General features: G+C 47.1%; 1 protein-coding gene across 1 annotated transcript in view; it reads right to left on the bottom strand.

The window, feature by feature from the left end:
- Positions 1-12,068: 12,068 nt before the first annotated feature.
- Positions 12,069-18,749, bottom strand: part of PEBP4 (phosphatidylethanolamine binding protein 4) — a 338,336-nt gene continuing 331,655 nt past the window's right edge. The window contains exon 8 of the mRNA XM_076066370.1: positions 12,069-17,352. Coding sequence (XP_075922485.1) covers positions 17,258-17,352 — 95 coding nt within the window. The 3' untranslated portion in view covers positions 12,069-17,257. The remainder of the gene's footprint in view (positions 17,353-18,749) is intronic.

The raw sequence follows: 18,749 nt of genomic DNA, 5'->3' as shown, positions 1-18,749 counted from the left end.
CGGGCATTGCGTCGTTATACGTTGTACGGTCCGTTCTGGATGACCACAGTCGCACCACCACTGGAGAGTTTATTCATCCGCATCTGCTGCCATGGCTTGTGCAAGTAGATGCGGTTGACCGTGAGCTTGGCGGACGATCAGACCCTTGGATCTTCTGCGCCGACAGAGGCACGACTGTAGAGGGAGGGCGAGGCACGAGGCAAGGGCCGCAGCTTGTCCCGTTCAGAGCCCCCCCCCCCCCCACGTGCCCCCCCCCCACCTCCTTTGAGACTGCGAAGCGTGTTTCAATATTGTCCGTCAGCCATCTCGATTTTATGCGGTAGTGCTGATTGTAGAGACCTTCACGACCTGCCGGGCGCGAGGGACGATGGCTCTTTGTTGAGTCTCTGTTGGGTCTTTGTTGAGGCTTTGTTGGGTCTTTGTTGGGTCTTTGTTGAGTCTTTGTTGAGTCTTTGTTGAGGCTTTGTTGAGTCTTTGTTGAGTCTTTGTTGGGTCTTTGTTGAGTCTCTGTTGGGTCTTTATTGGGTCTTTGTTGGGTCTTTGTTGAGTCTTTGTTGGGTCTTTGTTGGGTCTTTATTGGGTCTTTGTTGGGTCTTTGTTGGGTCTTTGTTGGGTCTCTGTTGAGTCTCTGTTGAGTCTCTATTGGGTCTTTGTTGGGTCTTTGTTGGGTCTTTGTTGAGTCTTTGTTTGGTCTTTGTTGAGTCTCTGTTGGGTCTTTATTGGGTCTTTGTTGGGTCTTTGTTGGGTCTTTATTGGGTCTTTGTTGGGTCTTTGTTGAGTCTTTGTTGAGTCTTTGTTGAGTCTCTGTTGGGTCTTTATTGGGTCTTTGTTGGGTCTTTATTGGGTCTTTGTTGGGTCTTTGATGAGTCTTTATTGGGTCTTTGTTGGGTCTTTGTTGAGTCTTTGCTGGGTCTTTGTTGAGGCTTTGTTGAGTCTTTCTTGAGTCTTTGTTGGGTCTCTGTTGGGTCTCTGTTGGGTCTTTGTTGGGTCTCTGTTGGGTATTTCTTGAGTCTTTGTTGGGTCTCTGTTGAGTCTCTGTTGAGTCTCTATTGGGTCTTTATTGGGTCTTTGTTGGGTCTTTGTTGAGTCTTTGTTGAGTCTTTGTTGAGTCTTTGTTGAGGCTTTGTTGAGTCTTTGTTGAGTCTTTGTTGGGTCTTTGTTGAGTCTTTGTTGAGTCTTTGTTGAGTCTTTGTTGGGTCTCTGTTGGGTCTCTGTTGGGTCTCTGTTGGGTCTTTGTTGGGTCTCTGTTGGGTCTTTCTTGAGTCTTTGTTGGGTCTCTGTTGAGTCTCTGTTGAGTCTCTATTGGGTCTTTATTGGGTCTTTGTTGGGTCTTTGTTGAGTCTTTGTTGAGTCTTTGTTGGGTCTCTGTTGGGTCTCTGTTGGGTCTTTGTTGGGTCTGTTGAGTCTTTGTTGGGTCTTTGTTGGGTCTTTGTTGGGTCTTTGTTGGGTCTGTTGAGTCTTTATTGGGTCTTTGTTGGGTCTTTATTGGGTCTTTGTTGGGTCTTTGTTGCGTCTTTATTGGGTCTCAGGAACCGAACGCCCCGACGTTCTCGTCGTGAGTTCTGGTTCTCGAACGGACAGTCCCCACACAGATGGAGTGACTGACCCCCACCGCCCCGCCACCATAGGAGATGTGTAATGTCTAAAGCAATCTCAGGGCTCGCTTGTAAAAACTAGAGACACCTGAGTGTGTGAGTAGGGAGACACCGTGACATGGGTTAGACCTGAAAGTGATTGATTATGTTGGTGAAACGTCTGCCGAATAGCTAAGCACTGAGTGGCAGGTTCATGTCGTGGAAGGGTGAAATTATTAGGTAATTTAAACGATTATTATATAATGGGTCATTCGTTTACAGATACCACACTAGAATAATAAGACAATTCTGTATATCAAAAACAATGCTTTAATTCAGAGCTTCTGCATGTCTTCCACCAATCTCAATTCACTTATTAAATCTTTCACCACCCTCCTCTGTAAGACACAGCCATTACTTTCACAAAATTCAATCCGCTGTTGAAAAGAGAGAGGCGTAATTAGATATCAGGTGGTTCTAGTGGGGGGATCTATAAATGGATCACCTTGTGTATTATAAACACCACTACCAGTGTTGTTTTTTGGGGGTAAGGTGCTATAATAATTCCACTCCACGAAACACTGTCAGCATTATATTTATTAAACTGCCACGAGAACTTCATTCATCTCCCGATGGTGTGATTTATGCTTTACATTTCGGGCTTAATCATAGTCATTAGCCGTGTGTAGCTTTGTCAAAAATCACCACCAAATGTTTCGTATTCTTTTTTCGTTGTCGTCCAAATTCCTGCTCTATGGAAGAGCATGGCCCGTTGCCCAGCAAAGTGACTTGGACGCTTTATTTTCTGCTCTCATTGCAGAGAAAAAGGCACACCAATGTCAACACATTTTTTCAAAAAGAAAGAGCCTCACCCTTCCCAGTTTCATTTCTGAGTTTCACGGGCTGAGCGCTGACAACACTGACAACACATTAGCTAGAATTTATCTGCAATATGTGGAAAGGTTGAGTTCAGTTTAAAAAAAAAATGAAGCAATCCCACTTTATCAGGTTCTGTTAAATAACGATAAGTCAATTGAATTCCATAACAAGTCAATTGAATTCCATGTAAATGTCAATGGGATTTTAATGCTTTAATCGTAATGGGAATGGATATTTGCTCCCAGTAATGCTATTTACAGCAGCATTGGGAGATATCTTAAAGAAATTTGATTGGAGAAATAAAGGCATAAGCATAAACGCATAACATTTTCGCGATTTAAAAACGTCTGAGTGGCGATTTAAAAACGCCTGAGTGGCGAAGCACAGACCGAAAGGCTCAAAAATGGCAAGTGGCCAGTCACAAACAGCAGTATTAAAGTAGTAAGACCAGTGGTTGTGACCTGCAGTGTTGTGAGGAGTGGAGTGGGTGGGTGAGTCACTGTGACCTGCAGATTGGTGAGGAGTGAGTGGGTGGGTGAGTGAGTTGTTACCTGCAGTGTGGTGAGCAGTGACTGGGTGGGTGAGTAAGTTGTTGTGACCTGCAGTGTGGTGAGGAGTGAGTGGGTGGGTGAGTTGTTTTGACCTGCAGATTGGTGAGGAGTGAGTGGGTGGGTGAGTGAGTTGTGACCTGCAGTGTGGTGAGCAGTGAGTGGGTGGGTGAGTGAGTTGTTGTGACCTGCAGTGTGGTGAGCAGTGGGTGGGTAGGTGAGTTGTGACCTGCAGTGTGGTGAGCAGTGAGTGGGTGGGTGAGTGAGTTGCTGTGACCTGCAGTGTGGTGAGCAATGAGTGGCTGAGTGAGTTGCTGTGACCTGCAGACGAAGCCCACTGAGGTTTTAATTTAGCGGCCTGGCCACAAATGATCCTTATGGCAGTCCCCGGGGTACCAAATAATACAAAATGGCCGAGACAATTAAATGTTATTTCTGGGGCACTATTTTTTCCAGGGGTGTTACTTTACTCCGCGACTGGGGTACCAATGAATCCGTAATCAGTAACATTAAAATAATCCGTTATTATCCGTTATCGAAAAATTCAATTTTGAATAGTGCATCGTGTACAGCTCATCGAGATGAGTCGATTGCCGTACCGCCGACCATCAACAGACTAAAAATGTCTGCATCACGGACATTATGCGGGAGCTTGGGTACTATGGTACTGCAATAAGGTTCAAATGATAGCTCAACAAAGTGGCTTATCATTTGGTATCTGGTGCGGTGTGTGAACATCGCCACTGGGGAGACAAAGGCGGTCGAGCGTGGTGTTGGCCGCCCACCTCCTAGTGTGCCGTTCCGGCCTTCATAGATGCTCGCTAACAGCGCTTGTCCCTACAGTCTGTTAAGGCTATATGGGGGATCTTTGTCTTGTTTTGTCTCAGGTCAGGGGTGGAAATTCCCCATTCTCCTGGCAGGGTCGAGTTTTAAAATATGGCAACCGCTTTTACACCACGTGCTAGAAAAGATGGTGAACAATATTAAAAACGCAAGAAGCAGGTACAAAACTCGGTGGGACATGGATGTGAACGTTGCGATTAACACACGCAAGAAAACACGATCAACCACAAGAAAACACTGGTCTGGTTTTCACATTCATAATGTGGCCATTTACTCTGAAGTTATCATACGTAACCACTGCACTTTACACGTGTATTGAAAAATAATTATTTCACCAAACATGGGTGAAAATATCTTAAAACCCGTACCAGGCTGAACTGCTTCATGCACGACAATCATCTGGCCTGAAGACACAGACAGAGTGCTCCACTCGCAAGTGAACACTGCAGGCTCAAATTATGTCATTTCCACTGCACAACCGTGCCATGCATAGGCCGTGCCAAAGCAACTCAGGAGACTTCAGGTTGTTTTTTTACTGCAAGAAACTGACACGTGACGCTGAAAGTCACTTTGTTGCATCAGGCACGTACACTGACCGAAACGACTTGAGATTTAAATTATTAGCCCCGCCCCTGGCCCTGCTTGGCCCTGAATCAGATTCATATAAACGAAACTATTTTTTCTATTTGTTCCAGGTAAGGCGCACTGGTCTCTTTTTCAGAAGCGACATGGCCACACATGACAGACAGCTCAATGAAGTGGCCCATCACGTGGACATGTAAAGCAGCCAAATACCATAAACGCATTTTGATTCTAAATGTGGAGGGAAAACCCGGAGCACTCGGAGAAAAATCCACGCAAGCAACGTGGAGAACAACGCAAACATCTCGGGAGTTAACGTCTCGCCACCGCGACGAACTCAGCAATTTTGCTTGTTTTCAGGAGCTCCCATCGCAACAAAACTTTGATGCCCTCTTCATTTCGCATCAATATTCACAGACAAGTGAACGACAAAAGGGTGACCTGCCGCCGTTACTCAAAGCAGTAGGTCACGGCGTGAAATACATTTTCAACGAGGTACGCAATCAGTCTTTGAACTGCGGTTTGTATGGCCATTAATCTTCAAAGAATTCGACACGCTCGAAGCATAATATAAAGTTTATTTATGCTCTGATTAAAACCGGGTTTCTAATTACTTTCACTGTAAACTGTTCAAAAGGCTGGTTGGCCGCCTTAAAGCAGGTGACACACACACGTGGCATGAGAAAAAGGACGCTGGTCAACATTGCCTCGTTCGTTATTTATCATCGCGTGCAAATGTGACTCGAAACACGAGCGCGCGCGACGCTGCTGAACGCATCGCGAACTGCGAGTTTGTGGGGGACATACAGCGCATCGGACGCGTTACATACGAAGAGTACACGTATGATTTAATATTTTACATTTCAAATGGTGCACGTGTAACCTGATAATACAGTGCGTTTCAAGTAAACGCAAATCATGCGCGGAATATCGTACTGGTCTTTTTTGTTAAGTTGTACAGTCCACTGCTCGTTCATTGCTGAAGGAAAGGCCTTCACTCGAGGGAGCTTTAGAGAGGCCCTTAAGGTGGTATTTGGCCTACTCTTCCAATCTAGCGAGATGCCTAGGAAGAGGTGGGCAAAACCCGCGACGTTACCCCACCACACGTGACCTGCCGATCAACTAACCGTGGTGTCACCCATTTATACTGCTTATCAAACTTCTGCGCTGCGAGTATTTAAAGTAAATGCATGCAGTCTCTCTCCTAGCTCAAGTGAGCAACGAGAAGGGCCGATTTGATATTCCCAATTCGCCTCGCCAGGACGAGTTCTTCCATTGGATGGCGGCTGTTGGCTTCCTGAAATGTGGTCCTAATTTTATGAACCCCAAAGGGATGATTGGCCGTCGACTGGGATTTGACCTGCCAATCTACCACATGTGAGTCGGGGTACTCAAATTTTCGAGATTTTTTAAAATTTCTATTTGGCGGGTTGAGTCAACCCATCATCCTCCCTGGAAGCGTAAAATTAGGTATTTCTCGTCAGGGACTCAACAGCAGTAACGCTATAAGGGACTCTGACCCCCCCCCCCCCCCTCCCCACAGAAAGCGGAATTTCCACTGCCGTGCGTTCTCTTGTCGGCGTTTGCTCTGACTCCATCGAAAAGCACGACCGTTGTCCCAATGGTGTTTCGTGTATTTAAACAAAAAAAAACACATTGATTGATTGACAGATCCAAATTGAATTGGATTGCAATGTTCCATCGGAAGGGACATCAACTCCTGGAACATGATGCCTCGTGAATGGAATGAGGAGACTTTTCTGCGAGGTGACCGGGTTCCTCAAGGGGGCTTAATCCTCTGACCGTTGTCAGAGCACCGGGCGAGCACTTTGACATCACTGACATACACGTGCAATATGGCCACAAATGGACAGCACAAGCACTCGGGTTTAAGGCAGAGGAGAGGGGGCGGGGGGGGGAATAAATAAACAATACACCCAATATTATGTACCATGCATAAAAACATATGGGTGATGGGTGAGAGGAGGTCACACACAAGGGTGCCGAGTTCATGATCACGATTAAGGTCATAGGTTCAAAAACCGGCCAAGGTCAATATAAGCAAATTTCACATTCAAGCGTGGTAATTGCGAGCGTGGAGATGCAGCACGTGGTAGGCGTATGAATAGTCCATGCAAATGTGGAATTTCCACCATGGCTTGAAGGTTGCCAACAGAGAGGGGCAATTCCCCACGTGTGAATGAGCAGAGAGTGACAATGGCTTTACCTTGAACCGAGTCCTTAGTGTGCGTGAATGGTGTTACTCAATTTCTAGAGATATTCACAAAAATCCGCCTGTATTTTAAATTCCAAGCGTTGTACACGGCGGGGGGGGGGGGGTAGGGGGGGAGAATAATGCACACGCTTACGCGATCGCAAAACAATGCAGTTGTACACACAGACAGGTTAGCGACCTAGTTGCTGTACTGCCATCTGCAGGTCGCCCTGGAGAGTGGCTCGTGACGAGCGACCGCTGCACGACATCGGGCCAGGTGGGCGAGCTTCGGCGAGCGCGTGCTGCGTGCGGCGCTGGGCGTTCGCGGCACCACACGCACTGCTCTCACGAGCTAAGCACCACCGTCCTCAGTGTTGGAGGCGGTGCTCATCTCAAGGGTCCGCTCGTACATGCGGTCACCAGCCGTCCCGCGCGCCACGCAAAAGTTCGGCTCGCTCGGTAGAGGCGCAGCCCTGCAATTACTTTGCAGGGTCTTCGCTCGAGGAGGCTCTAGAGAGAGGGGCTTGTATTCATTAGCACACCCTTCCGCGCCGGCCAGATGTCGTGGTCGAGTTGGGAGTGCCCACACTTTACTCCACCACACGCGACCTGCCGGTCGACTATGTGAGGTCGCCCGTTATTTTTCCAGCGTTTTGTTAAGAAGCGCACTTTTCCATATTTTAAAGGTGAAGTCAACTCAGAATGTCTCCCTGTTTAAATGATACAGGGCGCCGTGTTCGTCACCTGTCCGAGGCCATGAGCCAGCAGTGGGAATTCCACATTGCCAAAGCAGGGACCAGTCTGTCCATAGGTCGACCACAGTCGATTGCGCTCCGAAGCGGTAACTCGTTTTAAAGGATCAAGACGGATGACGGGATGTCGATCCCAGACCAGCACTTCAATTTGCAAACCGTCCCATCATCGCCAGTCCGCAAGGGCATCATTCTTACATACGCCGCGAGAACCCATATTATTACAGAAATCAAAGCTACACTTCGCCGACGATTCCCGAATTAGAGGGTGCTGCTACGGGGCTCGCCAGGTTCCATGACCCGCCGCGACATTCACGCGTCGGCTGTGCGTTGCGCACTTGAGACGACGTGGCCCCGAAAACTTAAAGCAGTCGCTGGGCTGGGCGTCGCTTTGTGCGCCTTGCGCACGGAACGGGCGCAAGGCGCCACTTCCACGATGGCCTCCAACGCGCGCCTTTCCGTTTGACTGGAATCGTGAATGTCCCATTCACCGGAAAAGGCGGCACGCGTGGTGCGGTGTTATTTAGAGTTCCCTATTAAGGCGCTAAAGGTCACGCCTAGCCATCTTCGCGTGATTCACCACGCGAGCAAGCAATTTTTGTTGTTGTTGCGGTTCCTTGTTCACATGCGAATGGCCCGTTATTTGTCCATTTACTTATTGGAAACGTTTTGGCTTTTCCCGTCCGCGTTCGTCCTCGTAATTGCGACTTCATATTCAGCTGGGGGCGGGGTGGGGGGGGTGATAACCTGCGGCTGGCGCGCTTTAGACTCACAGTCAACAGTAATGTCTGCCTCGACATCGCACCTCACGCGGGTATTAAACAGGTCCCAGAGTGCCCTTGGAATTGAGAAGCACCGCTCACAATAATTGCAACGTGCAACGCGTCGCACGGCACCCTCGCACGGGCTCCAGGACGCACCACAGACGAGCGGGAAGGCAGCCAAGCGATGAACCGGTGCCAACAATTGCCAAAGCTCTGCGATCATCTACATATTAAGAGTGTCATCGGCCAATTAAACGAGTGCTTACCAGTGGAATGAAACCGGAGCACTCTGGGTGAAAGCTCATCTATGCGAGGGGGGGGGGGACCACTCTCTCCCATTGAGACGGAACAGGTGGGCGCCCACATTTTTGCTGTGCCGTCTGTGTCCCAGAGAGTCAGGGTATGATTCCTGCTCGACGTTCACGGGAAGGGAGTTTCACGACGATTGTGCGGTTGTCCACCAACCCTCGCCTCCAAAGTGCTGGATCACAGCTGGAGGCCCCACTCTCAGCAGAGCGCTCTATATGGGTAGCGCCAGAGGCGGAGTTTGACCTCTATATTTGGGGGGGGGGGCAGTGGTTTGCTTCGTCCCTCACATTAGGAATAGCGGGTGCATATACTTCATTAATAGATGTTTTATCTTTATTGTAAACTCGTGAAAATTAATTAATAAAGGTGTCCAGTTTGGGCGGGGCATTGCCTCCCGTGCCCCCCCCTACCCCCGCAAACTCCGCCCATGGACAGCGCGTAGAGACACGTGAACAATCGCAAAGCTACGGGTTCAAATTCCGTGCGGGGGAGGGGACTCAGCCCATCATCTCTTCAGGGTCAGTAAAATCAGAAGTCAAGGGTGATGGTCTTTGTGGAATGTTTAATCTCCACCACTGACTCAGACCCTCCGGCAGAGATAAGCGCCGCATCTTTTCTGAGCGACCGGAATATTTGACTTTGAGATAGCATACAGCGTGCACCACTGCAAAAGATAAAAAGCTAAGATTTCCCCCCCCACCACCCCCACTTAGCCTTCATAGACTGTTGGGGCAAGTGCTGTTAGTGAGCACCGAAGAGTGGGCCCACCAGACCACCATCACACTACCCACAATACCGATGTTTACATATCTTACCAGGTACTCATTTAGGGCTGAGTCAACCTCGGAGAAGCCCAAGGACCGAGCCAGACAATCGCCACTAATGTCGACCGTGGGTGGAAATGGGACCTGGGTCGCCGGGTTCATAGCGCACCGCTGTTTTGCGTTCTACCGCTGCAATTCCACGAACAAAAGCACATTTGAGTGCAACTATTTTCACAGTGCTATTTGAATGTTTTCACATTTTTTTGTTTAATCTCCCACTGCATTGCAGGCCTATCCCAAGCTTGCAGTAATAACTGTTTTTAACACGGAAGCAATCTCGTATAATAAAATTTTCGGCTGAATTTTTTTTTTAAGCCAAAACCTATAACAAACCACTTCAGAGCGCAAGGTTTAGCGTGTTTTCGATTACGCGTACACAGATATCTCGTGGTAATGAACTCAATGCAACGTGTTCACCACTCGTACGCAGTGGTGAACAAGATGAATGGGAACCACCTCACCTTGACTTCGGCAGGCCCGGTGTGTGCCGCTTGGAAGGTAATTTGGTTTTAATTTCCATGAGGAATGAAGGCTCTCGATGTGGATTTTTTTTGCCACGGGCGTCAGTTTTCTGCCCTTTTGCTGCCATTTAGGCGTCAGTGATGGCTTTAAGATGGGTAGACATCTCTCTGTTGTAAAGGACAACTGGAGAAAAAAAAATCTACCTGTTACGACAGCTCAGTTATGTCCATAATAAACTTCAGACGCTCCGGCTTGATGGATCCAATGTTAAGGCAGCTCAAAGTTGCACCCCGTGTGCACAAAGCCACGGAATTGTATAATGTGTGACAAACCTCTGTGTGTTTGCATCGATCAATACGTGTGTGCACTTACCCAATTAAACATTTGTCAATAACATCTGGTCCACAGGGAAGAAAGCAAACATACAGAACAGGCAACGTTTTCTTCTTCATAGCAGAGAGATAATAAAGGGCCATTTTTCCCGAATCGTCACCAATTATATATTATTTTACATTTAGTGCAGTGTTATTGACGAACGTGTTACGTCTTTGTTATTGGTGCTCATGCACCACAACCAAACGCAGCGCCACGATATTGTGACGCTTAAATTGAAACACGAATGCGTAAAAAAAAAACTACACCGTGCATTCACGTGTCTCGCTGCTAGAGTTAGTGTGGGACATTGCTCATCTCTGTTGGCAGCTCTTAGCCAGCGGCGGAAATTGCACATTCCTATGGCAGAAACAAGTGTTTACATCCAACAATCACTGCTGAATACACTGTCTGAGAGAGAGAGAGAGAACATGCTGACCTTAACGCCGTTGTAGCGATACGAATTGAACGTGGCTTTGTGGCACTGCAGACGTCCGTGATGAACGTCGATGTTACCAGAGTGGGTCTTACTTGGTAAAATAAAAAAAAGTACAAATTATAGTTTAAACCAAGATCGCTCGGATTGTAGCGTTGTGCCCGCACCCAATGTGCCATTGCTTCTGCCACTTAGAAGCCCTCTCCCAAGCGCGCTAAGAGAACACTCATAGAGCCTGACTTGGTGCATGCGGTGGTTTTGTGGCCGGCCCCACGCACGGCTGCTTTTATCTGCCCCGTGCTGATGTTTAAACACCGCTACCGGATTTGAGACTGAGTCAGCCGAGGGGAGGCCCACTGACATGCTTGGTCAGGAATCGCAGCCATGTCACCCACATTGTAGTGCAGTGGGCTTAGCCAGTGGGCCAATCCTTCCAACACACACAACTGTAGTGTTGTAAGGACGAGCAGACTTCTTAGGAGGCACACTATGTTCATTGTATTATTTCCTTATACAATGCTTAACACACACAGAGGGATATACGGTCCCCTCACCCGATACCCTAAGGAGGTACAGCCTCCGGACTTGGCGGGACTCACACGTCTACCGCTAACCTCCTTGAGACCTAAGGAGGTACAGCCTCCGGACATGGCGGGACTCACACGTCTACCGCTAACCTCCTTGATACCTAAGGAGGTACAGCCTCCGGACTTGGCGGGACTCACACATCTACCGCTAACCTCCTTGATACCTAAGGAGGTACAGCCTCCGGACTTGGCGGGACTCACACGTCTACCGCTATCCTAGTCCTCCGGCTAGGACCTAGGGGAGGCTATCTGACCCACCGCTGGCCGAGAGGGGCCTGACCACTGGGTATGCCGAGCCTTAGTCCTTAGAAGGGCTGGAAGGCTGGTCCAGGGTCCTAGCTAGGCTTCAGCCCAGTCTTCTGTCTTCGTGTAGGGAGAGAACTCCCCGAGGTCCGTTGGGTCACCCGTCTTATGCTCCTTCGTGGCCAAGCAGAACCAATCATACATTCCCACGTGGAACCGTCTGATTGGTTCGTACCAAACCCTGGCTACGATCCGTTTCACCTCGACTGATCCCAACCGTTGTACCCAGAGGTAATGCTGCACTGCCCTGGTGGCAATGCAGGTTACGCAACAGTGCGTAGTTAACACCTCTACACAACCAAGAGACTTGGGTCTCCTCATTCCACGTAACCATGACCATATTCATAGCAAATACTTTGACATCAAACTTTGCTCGAACATGTATACAGCTCTTTCTATTTTACCAATATTTACCCAGCTGGATGTTGCTCTTGGTAGAGTATTCAAGTCACAAACTCGAGTCAACTGTGGTTGCCCTACATAGAGAACGGTCCGATCATAAAAAAAGCGTAATTTCCACCACTCACTCAGGGTTGGTCTCCCAACAGAGACACGTAGCGTATCGCTGTCACATGAACAGAGAGACACTTTGATATAAAAAAACACGAGTACGCAGACTCACAGTGACAGCTCTTTAAAATGCTTTATTGCACCATTCCCCAACACCACAGCGCTCTCGCCCCATCACACAGTTCTGCCGCCGTGGCCTCTCTCGCGGAGAGTTCAACAGCGCCAAGGAGAGAGAGAGAGAGGCTGTTTAGCAAAAGGGGTTGGAAGACCCTGTGACTTCACCTCACGCGGCAGAGCGTATGACAAAGAGGACTGCTCCACATTCTCAGACAAGCGAATCCTAACGTGCCGTCCATCTCCGAACGTTACCACGCGCACCGCAATCAACCGCAGCGAATCTCCCGGTCCGTGGCGGGCACGCCTAGACTGGCCCTGGCGAGCGCAGGAGAAATGTCACCGACGAAAAAATAATTCACCGATGTGGCGCAACAGCGGTGGGACGGGAATGCAACGGTTGTACGGCAGCGATCGGTGGACGTACACCCATTTATTCCATATGTTTTAGCCCAGGAAAGCCCCGCTAAGTCTCAAGACTCATTTTCAGGAGGGCCCTGACAAGTTTTCGGGGGGGGGGGTATGTTATTTGGGAAATGACCACCCCTTGTTTCTGAGCAGCAGGGCTGTTTCCCAGAAGAAATGTTGCAAGGCAATAGACATTGCGTGCCCTGTGATGCGTCAGGCACGTGTATGGAAAGTAGAGTCGCCTGGGAAAATGCAATGACTTTCCCCCCAGATTGCAAACATTTTTCATGCCAATATCACCTGTTGCTTGTGACTCGTTATGGTTATTCACAGGGCCTAATGAGCCAACTGTTGCCGTATTTTTCACAAGGTTAACCACTTTCAAAGCCGTAACAATAGATACGTTCTTACTTAGTTGTGTTGCTCTTTGGGTAATGGTGCTATAAGCTTTAAAATATAATGCAACTATTATCCAACTTATCTGCAGCAGACTTTCCAAACTACTCTCTGTTGTGCGAGTACTTAAACAATTTCTCTCGCTCGAATGCTTTATCGGGTCGTACCAGGTGTTGTTTGTCATGATGTCCAACGTTTTGCTCCACACGCCAGAAACATCCTCCCAGCACGTGGAATATGGAGCATTGTGTTGAACATCAAGCGGACCGACCAGGAAAAGCAATGAGCTGTCGTTTATTTTAAAATGCAGAATCTTTGTCGTTCTGAGCCACATTTCAAACTTCTTGCAAAGTTCCAAAGCAGACAATATGTAATTGCAACACCTACAAAGCATAGATATATCAAGCAAATAGCAAAGCTTGCAAATGCAATTTCTGACCTTTCAGCGTGCATCTATACGTTAAATTCGGTAAGCATGCAGTGCTTGCAACACTATTTTAAATGTATGATTACATCCAAATGAAAAAAAACTATTTGCAATAATTATTGGTCTAATAATGTGCACTTGTGTTTTTCACAGTGCATACATTTCAAGGCGGCAATGATTTGAATCGTGAAATAATGTTTTTGGCAGAAATTTGACAATGCATTAATCCGTACATTGTTCAATAGTAATATAACTACGTACAATGCAATTTCAATAATTGGGACTAAATGAAGGGCTGATTATTGTTACATGCCATGGTGTTAAAAATCCAATTTTAAGTAAAAAAATATGTCATGTACCATTCAATGCCGTTGTCATACATAGTTACACATTTCAAAAACTTAAGTTGGTTCTTGTTGACGAACATATTGCGTTTTCCACTACATTATTAACAATGGGGAAATGCAGCTGTAAGAAAGCAAATAACACATTTTTTTGGCATGTATACGAAAAAACATATCCGCGCAATCGCAATCAACTGACCAATCATCTCTCCGGGGGTTTGTAAAGTGAGAATGTCCTCCACCGACTCGGATCTGCCAATGGACACGAGCACGGCCTCCACGCATTTTTGTGAGAAGGGGGCCCCTTTGCCCCGTATTAGTGAAAAGTAGCGTGGGCCGTCATTTCTCCCATGTCCATATTGTAACGATTCTGGCATGCGCGATGGCTTGCTTCAAATGTTGGCTGTGTCGAGACGTCCCTTGTTGCTGCTTTACGCTCTGTCTTTAGTCCAGTGGGCGGTTGCATAAAACACAGCCCAAGTGACGTATGCCCGCCCCCACCCCACCCACCACCCTTAAGTTGCACCGATTGAATTTGCAGACGAAGAGGAAATTTCACTTTAAATGGGACCGCATCTGATTAAAAAGGTAATTATAAAACAAGCATATGCGCGATCCCTTTCATTGGAACGACAACAAGTCATCACGAAAAATTTGGCAACGTAGCACACTTAAAGTATACTTCCAACGCTTTCAAAAACGCGATTCGAGCAAGCGAAATCCCAAAGAGTTTTGAACAGTAGCTCACCCAGTTCAACATTATTTCCAAGTTCTCTCGTTCATTTGCAATTGATCGTAATGTAGTTCACACGGGAATATTTGAAGGACGAACAACAAACAGCCTGCCGTGTTGTCGACAGTACCGAGGTGGTTGGCTGCATCGCAGCTTGTGAAGGGTGAGCCAGAAGCCCCAGTGATGAGAAATAAGATCTGCAAGTCGCACCCAATGTGATTTGAGACCCACTGCAATTACAGTGCCCCCTAGTGATGTCTTCGCCACGGTCCTTTCACTTACATTCACAAGGTGGGGATTCCCACCCGCAGTGTTAATCGTCAACTTTTTATTCGAAAATTTGAGCCACTCTTTTTCCTCGAGTCAAGGACAACCGGTTAAATGTTCGTCAATTCTTAATCGACGGCTTTCGTTGAGAGATTATCTTAGTGGACTTGACGAAACGGGTGAAATGGTTCCCTTTTCGGTATTTGTTTGGGTGAGGGGCATCCCGTCAATATAAACCAAACTATTTTCATTTAATCAGGTATGGGCCCACTGAGCTATACAGCTCTTCTTCAGAAGCGACCTGACCACAAATGACAGCTCAACAAAGGTGGCTTATCACGTGGCAATGCATTGCAGCCAAATACTCAACGCATTTTTTTTTTAAATGTGGAGGGAAAGGCTGGAGGGCCCGGAAAAAACAAATATCCCCACAACCACGGTGAGAACAAGCAAACTCCTAATATACAGGCGTCAGGGTTGGGATCGAACCCACGACGTCCTCCATTCCAAGCAAGGTAGTTAACATCTGGCCATCGTGCCGCCCTGATTTGGTCACCCAATCAGTGAACTCGAGAAGTCTTTTAAAAAGACATACACTGCAAATTACCATTGTTGTTCTCCCTCTGAGCACTGTGGTCTCTTAACACCGTTATTAAGTCGTCTTTGTCCGAGTTTTCACTCGGCAAGTTTCAGTCTCGCCACAGAAAGTCGCGCTCTGGTCGTTTTTTGGTGGGCAGGCGTGATCACCGTCACGCTTGATGATTTTTTTAATCGTCGGCATCGTCGTCGTCGATTTAAAAATCAAATGAACAAAGTTTAATACCGGAGTTTGCATTGTCGCTCGAGTGCAGAGATGGCAGAGATGGGAGGGTTGGGGTCGTGGGCGGGGGGGGGGGAGTACCCCCCCCCCGACACCCCTCACCCCCCCAAACGCCTTCCCTGCATGGCTCTGCTCGTGACCCCTGCGCGACAATGCTAACGGCAATACTATCAACAATGCCATAATGGCAATGCTAACGGCAATGCTATCAACAATGCCATAATGGCAATGCTAACGGCAATGCTATCAACAATGCTATCAACAATGCCATAACGTCAATGCTAACGGCTATGCTATCAACAATGCTAACGGCAATGCTATCAACAATGCCATAACGGCAATGCTAACGGCAATGCTATCAACAATGCTAACGGCAATGCTATCAACAATGCCATAATGGCAATGCTAACGGCAATGCTATCAACAATGCTATCAACAATGCCATAACGTCAATGCTAACGGCTATGCTATCAACAATGCTAACGGCAATGCTATCAACAATGCCATAACGGCAATGCTAACGGCAATGCTATCAACAATGCTATAACGGCAATGCTATCACCAATGCAATAACGGCAATGCTAACGGCAACGCTATCAACAATGCCATAACGACAATGCTAACGGCAATGCTATCAACAATGCCATAACGACAATGCTAACGGCAATCCTATTATCAATTCTATAACGGCAATGCTAACGGCAATGCTATCAACAATGCCATAACGGCAATGCTATCACCAATGCAATAACGGCAATGCTAACGGCAACGCTATCAACAATGCCATAATGACAATGCTAACGGCAATGCTATCAACAATGCCATAACGACAATGCTAACGGCAATCCTATTAACAATTCTATAACGGCAATGCTAACGGCAATGCTATCAACAATGCCATAACGGCAATGCTAACGGCAATGCTATCAACAATGCTACAACGGCAACGCTAACGGCAACGCCAACGACAAAGCGAACGACAATGCTATAACGAAAATGCTTTAATGGCAATGCTAACGTCACGGTTATGAAGCAAGCTGTTGGGACGCTTGCAACGACGAGCAAAAAAAACCAAAACCAAATTCACACTGCATTCCCGCCGCACAAGCTGCATCACAGTGCGCAGGACACGGGGGGCTCCCGTTGTTTCGGTCTATGGGGCTCAGGACACGGAGAGCGAGATTTGAAAGCTCTAATGAATGGGAGCCATCGTCCCCGTCGCTAGGGGAGCTGCGATTTCACAGCCGAATCAGCAGTTGTTTTAAAATAAAATATTTTGTATTATTCCACATCCTCCCTCACATCATACATTGCAACATCCTGACATTCTGGACGGCATTAGCGGTTGCATCGACGGCAATCAGGCACTGGACTCATGAGAACAGGCGGGGGAGGCGGGGGGTGGGGGGGGGGGGGATTGGCCAGGTCATTGCCATTCTGGACTCGGGTATTTAAGACCCCATGTACGTGTGCATTCTTGTGCCGAATCAGCAGTTCTAATTTGTAGAAGCAAACTTCTGCCGCCGCCACGATTGATAGGGTTCTTTTTTGTTGTTGTTGTAAATCATGAAAATAACACCGTTTCAGCTTTTTGTAGGGGGGGGGAGGGGTTTGTGGCTTCATTTGAAAAAAAAAATTCCTTGAGGGAAAATAGCAGCCCAAGCGAGCTGGTTGTAGTGCGCGTGCGTAGCTGTGCTTAAAGAGGCGAGGATTGCATTTGCAATGTTTGAGCGGCGTCGCGGGCAAGAGCGGAAAGCACAAGCGTCACAGCGGTGAGGCCGGCCATTTTTACAAATCGTTGCCGTTCTTGGTTATGAACTCGGCAGACGCCACTGCGACGCCCAGTTTGAAGCGTTTGACGAAGTCTTCGAACATCCATTTACCTGGCAGACAGAGAGAGAGAGAGAGAAGGGAGGCGACACGTCGACGATTGATGTTAAAAATACCGCCACCACGCACTGAACCAGCACTCCTAAGATTCTGGGTTTTGAATAATGGGGGGAAAATTAAACCCATAAATGTTTCTTTCCGGACAGTTGTTCGATGGAGAAACTGGCCTTTACCACAGAACAAATGTAATAACCCACCACGTCACCAACACAAATGAGCACCACCTAATGCTCACTTGACTTTTACGTTGAAAGGTCAATATCTTCGAACATCTCTTAGCGCTCAAACAAGTTTTGGGTAGAAGTCATCTCTCAAAGTGAGTGGTCTTGAGTCGGTGGTGAAATAGTACACATTCCTATGGCGGGTGCCATACTCTCCATAGTAGAATTGAACCACCAATGTTGATGTCCCAGTGAGCCTTGGTTCATTTTACAGACCCTGGGTCGATGATGGGCTAAGTGGATGGACCCATAGCTCTGTCAACTCGGCAAGGGCCCATACTTATCAATATTTCCCATAAACATATACTCTTTGCTACAATCAACAACAAAACCATTATCATCATTAATCAACATTACAGGACCGTCACCACTACGTTTATCATCATTTAATATAACTTTATTCCATTATCATCACCATGATGAATATTCGCAAAGCAGTCAATGCAACATCTGGATCATGATCACCACCATCAACATTCATCAGAGTAAACAGATTCCATTATCATCCCAATGACTGTTCATAAATGACCGTTATTTATTTTCGTCACATGATAGATAATTTACTAATGGAGGAAAACGCCTAAACATTCAAATAGAGTGTAAAACTGTATTTATTTATAAAAAGAAACATAATTGTATGTTCCCGTCTCCTACCTTTATTTACAGATGTATTGCAGAGTAGCATTATATTTATATTTCAGTTGAGGCACAGTAAAACGAGGCAGGCTAAAAAGACATGCATACGTGCGCACTGTTCTGAAACAAGCCATTAAGGATACAATGGGACAGCGTTACAATCTGTTTTTATCGCCAGTGGATATTAACCTTGTACCTAAAGTTCCCTGAATACGGGGATGAATTAAATTAGGGTGAAGCGATATTTTTTCTCTGTGTTTACCATTGTGACCCACAGCCAATACAAGACTGATTATGCGCATGAAACAACAACAACGTCGGGTGTAATGCATCCATCTCTTGTATTGCACACTTGCACTGCCATGACCGCGAGACAGCCTTTGTTGTGCAAAAAATAACTTTCCTGTGGATTGTTGCATTCGCCAACAGGATGCGAGAACAGTGATGAGGATTTTCGATGAAATCATCGCTTTCGTTATAAAAGCTACGAGTTTCCTCAAGCTTTATTTTGAATAACCGGGTAAGAACTAAAG

The sequence above is a fragment of the Petromyzon marinus genome, chromosome 11 (genome assembly GCF_048934315.1).
Source record: "Petromyzon marinus isolate PM22_M1 ecotype Great Lakes invasive population chromosome 11, UKy_Petmar_22M1.pri1.0, whole genome shotgun sequence".
Classification (NCBI taxonomy): domain Eukaryota; kingdom Metazoa; phylum Chordata; class Hyperoartia; order Petromyzontiformes; family Petromyzontidae; genus Petromyzon; species Petromyzon marinus.
The sequence above is the reverse complement of the archived record's forward strand: the minus strand, read 5'-3'. Positions and strand labels throughout refer to the sequence as shown.